Raw genomic sequence first — 4,489 nt, forward strand, 5'->3', positions numbered from 1 at the left:
ATCAAAACGTCGCCTAATGTATCGCCACATCCATAAATCACAAAACATGGCTACCACTGTGTTACCCTAATTCAAAGATGGTCCCTCTTATACCTCACTAATGGATCTGAACCGTTGATTTTTATGGGTTTTTACATCCAACGGTACCAAACTAGTACTCCCTCCATTCCAAATTACTCGTCGCAGAAATGGATCTATCTAGACGAAGGGGGTATGTTTTTGCAGGTACCAAACTATTAAAACATGGAAATCAACACACTCACCCTCCCAGGGTGCGGAATGTACAAACGAGTTTGTCAACAAAAGGAAGCCATAAAAATCTAGCCGAGGCGTGTAAAAAAAACTGTCCTATGTCATGCTCTGCTCAAATTCTCTCGTCAATTCGATGTGAGAGAGTGATCCACACAAAAAAAAACTAGTCCCATATGTCTTTCCATGTTTTCATGGATGGTATTTTTCTGAACATGTCCTAGGAGCAGCGCCCAAATGCTAGAGCCTACAAATGGTCATAATTTGGAAGGTCCGTTGAAACTGAATCTTCCAAATGCCATTGATCTACGATTGGAGATCACATGTATTATAGGTTACCGAAAATGGCCAATGTTTTCTTTTATAAATTCTGTCATACCTTCAAACGCGAATACTAATTTAATTGACAAGAAACATAGCAGTGATGTTTTCTCTAGTTTTAGGAATCTTGCTGGGGTTGAATTAACCTCCTATAGTTTGTAAGCCGGAGAAGTGCTCCAAAACCTCAAGGTAAAGGTACATGAAAATAATGACTTCACTAGAAGAAACCATCTTCGATTATCTTCTCAGCAATTAAGTCAAAACACTAAGCTAGCATGCTATACTTGGCAAAATGGCAAGTATATTAATTGGCTTGCCATTGGAAGTCAAAAATGCACACCAAACAATGGATAATAAGATGCATGGTTAACAGCGGCATGAAAGAATGACAAAGAAGATAAAAAGAGACTAGGGTAACATGAAAGAGAGGAAAAACAAAAAAACTCAATAGTGGTATGAAGCAAAACATACAAGTAATTTCCTGCTCTAGAGAATTAGTGACAGTGACCTACAATTTCTCAATAAAAGAAAAGGGAATCATCATGCGTATTCTTATCAGGCACAAGGTCATAGGAAAAGAACATAATCTCTACAATACATTCCTCTGAGGAATGAGGTGATTATTAGGAAGAAAGCCTCTGCTTAGTGCTGCAGACTGCAGAGCCTCAAACAGTTGTTCTACACTCTAGACTTATAAATGTCGCATGTACCATTTCAAACTCTGATAGATGCTTCAGAGGCTTGATTCAGAAATATCTGCAGGACTCCAAGATCTCAGCAACTTTAGATCCTGAATCCCGATCCTTGTGCACTACCTTGCTCACAATACTGCAGAAAAGAACGGGATTCATTCCCACTGAACCCAAATTAAACATGGCAACTGCAGTACTACTGTGGGTAACTGAGCGGAAGCACTCAGTGCACATTGCAATGCATGACAAAAGATTGATCAGCTATACGATCTAAAGGTAAAATGAACAGATGAAATCAGCCAGTCTTATAAAACAATTTCATCACTGAAGCAATTCGTCAGAACTCAGGATCGGAGTATTTTCATTGAACGGATAATGGTATTGCAGACTGGTGAGCACAAACGCACGACAGAGAAGTACATCCCATCCACGACGGCACATATAACACAGAAAAACACGGCCGCCGCCACCAGCACAGCACACCACGCGTCTAGCCTCCGAAGCCGTAGAGGGTGCGGCCCTGGCGCTTGAGCGCGTAGGCGACGTCCATGGCAGTGACGGTCTTGCGGCGGGCGTGCTCGGTGTAGGTGACGGCGTCGCGGATGACGTTCTCGAGGAAGATCTTGAGGACGCCGCGGGTCTCCTCGTAGATGAGGCCGGAGATGCGCTTCACGCCGCCCCTCCTCGCCAGCCTCCGGATCGCCGGCTTGGTGATGCCCTGGATGTTGTCGCGGAGGACCTTCCGGTGGCGCTTGGCGCCGCCCTTGCCCAGCCCCTTGCCGCCCTTGCCGCGCCCGGACATCGTCGCTGGATTTGAGGGAAGAAGGGAGTGCCGCGGATGTTGATGCTTGGGATGGATTTGGGAATCGGAGGTGACGGCCTTATATGGGAAGGAGTTGGGAGGGAAGCCCAAAATTTTGGGGAGTTGGAGGCGGGAGGTGTCTGCTCTCTGGCGCTTTGCTGGGTCCATCCGTGAGATGGTGGAGTTGGGCCGTTGGATTGCGATCGGAAGGTGGGATGCTGTGGGAGGCTTGTGGTGCGGATCGTGACGTGGCGGAGATGTGGGCATTAGCTTTTTTTTTAGAGAGAAATGTGGGCCGCTTGTGCTGCTATGATTTGGGCCAGGCTAATTGAAGGACAATCTCTCTTTTCCCTCGGCCTAGACGAGAATGTTAATAACTCAGTTTTCATATGTCATAATCGCTTGTTTTTTTCAAAATGGCAGCTTACTGCTTTATTAAGAAGAAAATAGTTGCTCGGTTAATTAGGAAAAACTGGGCGAAAACCAAATACATGTCCACGGGAAGCCCCGCTCCGCCGAGCTAGCCTGTCTCCCACCACTGCTGGAAAGAAGAAGTCGAGACTGCAATGGGAGGAGCAGACCGGGACTCTCCCGCAGAGGTGAAGAGGCAACCACCCACAAGCAAAGCGCCGGTTATCGTAGACGACATGACGACGACCAGCTTCGACGGCAACATCGCCGCCCACACGACCCAAGGTCAGTGCACTTGTGGCGTGTTGCACGTGCACCACTTCTCGCAAGTAGAGTTTTTTTTTCCTTTTTTAATATTGTAGATCAATTTATTTAAAACATTTTATCTTTTAAATCATGCGTTCAAATTTTAAACCGTTTTCATCGTTGAATTCATCGCGTCGAGATCTTCAAAATTAGATCCTGTATTAATAGGTTTTGATGAACTGTTCTTTCACGAAAAAAACAGACGAACATCTAAAAAGAAAAAGAAAGACCGACCGTGCCATTTTTTCCCTTTTCTAAAGTCATTTTCGAGACACACGGCCGCGTCTCCCGCAGAACCAAATCCATGCCTCTCACGTAATGAAAAAAATTGAATTTTTTTCCGTTTCTGATAGGCACAACCATGCCTCTTGTGGAAGGAAAAAACGTATTTTTCTTGTTTTCGAGAGGCACGGCCGTGCCTCTCGCTGAAGGAAAAATATGAGTTTTTTTGTTTCCAAGAGGGACGACTCCCGCGAAAGAAAAAGAAAACATGTTTTTTCGCAAAAAATATTAGTCCAAAAGCTAAGAAAGACTGGTTGAAAACCAAAAAGCCAGAAACAGCCAAAAAAATTCTAAAAAGCCAAAAACACGTGCCGATTTTTTTAGAAAATCTGGAGGGAGCACCCAGAGCGCGACACGTGACGGCGGCTGAGTGGTCTCAGCCCTCCGCAAGTGACCCTTGGGTAGGCTCCCGAACAAGCGTTCCTCAATTAATTGCCCTCTAGTTCTCCCTTTGCACCGCAAGTCAGTATTGTTGTACTCATCTATTTTTCTACTTCGTGTATAAAATATGTCCTTAGTCATGTTTTTAAAAACTAGGACGGACACAACCGGCCCGTGTTACTTTTCCGTTTTTCCTGAACTCCTAAAAACCTATTTGGCGGCTAGGGCGGCGGTGGACTGGCGACGCTCATGGATCTGATCGGCGGTGCGCAAAGGCGATCAATGGAGGATGGCAACATCAACCGGACAGGAGGGACAAAGGCAAGGGCGGCACTCCTTACCCCACGCTCAGCAAGTGTGCAAATGGATGAGGCGCTCATGAGGCTCGAGATCTTCGAAGAGAAGGCAACCTTGTTGGTGATCAACGACCTGGAAGAGGAAGGTGATTTGAAGTGGTTGCTGGCAGTTAAAGTTTTGCACCGCACGTTACTCCACGTCCAGACGATCTTCATCGTTTTACGCCTGGCCTAGGACAACCCAAGGGGCTCGATTGCTCGGTTGCTAGAAAAAAACACATGTTTGCTGAAGAGTTCGAAACCAAGCGGGTCGTGATCATGTTTGGGAGAGCTTGCCATGGCATATTAGCAAGAACACTGTGATCTTAGAGGAACTAGTAGTACACCCGTGCGTTACTACGGGTTACAATGCATACAAATAAATCACACAAATAGTCATATCCAAGGTCAAATCTTATTCCTCATACATCCGAGCATGTTAGGACATTAAGCAAGCTCCACAAAATTTAACCGTCTGGATAGTCCCCCCAGGCTACAATGCATACAAATAAATCACACAAATGGTCATATCCAAGGTCAAATCTTATTCCTCATACATCCGAGCATGTTAGGACATTAAGCAAGCTCCACAAAATTTAACCGTCTGGATAGTCCCCCCGGGCTACAATGCATACAAGTAAATCACACAAATGGTCATATCCAAGGTCAAATCTTATTCCTCATACATCCGAGCATGTTAGGACATTAAG

The 4,489-nt window shown here is 45.4% G+C and overlaps 1 protein-coding gene across 1 annotated transcript; it reads right to left on the reverse strand.

Moving 5' to 3' along the window:
* Positions 1-1,602: 1,602 nt before the first annotated feature.
* Positions 1,603-2,232, reverse strand: LOC119333299 (histone H4-like). Its single transcript, XM_037606238.1, has one exon. The coding sequence runs from the start codon at positions 2,230-2,232 to the stop codon at positions 1,753-1,755; it is 480 nt and encodes a 159-aa protein (XP_037462135.1). The 3' UTR covers positions 1,603-1,752.
* Positions 2,233-4,489: the final 2,257 nt, after the last annotated feature.

This window comes from Triticum dicoccoides, chromosome 7A (genome assembly GCF_002162155.2).
Source record: "Triticum dicoccoides isolate Atlit2015 ecotype Zavitan chromosome 7A, WEW_v2.0, whole genome shotgun sequence".
NCBI classification, from domain to species: domain Eukaryota; kingdom Viridiplantae; phylum Streptophyta; class Magnoliopsida; order Poales; family Poaceae; genus Triticum; species Triticum dicoccoides.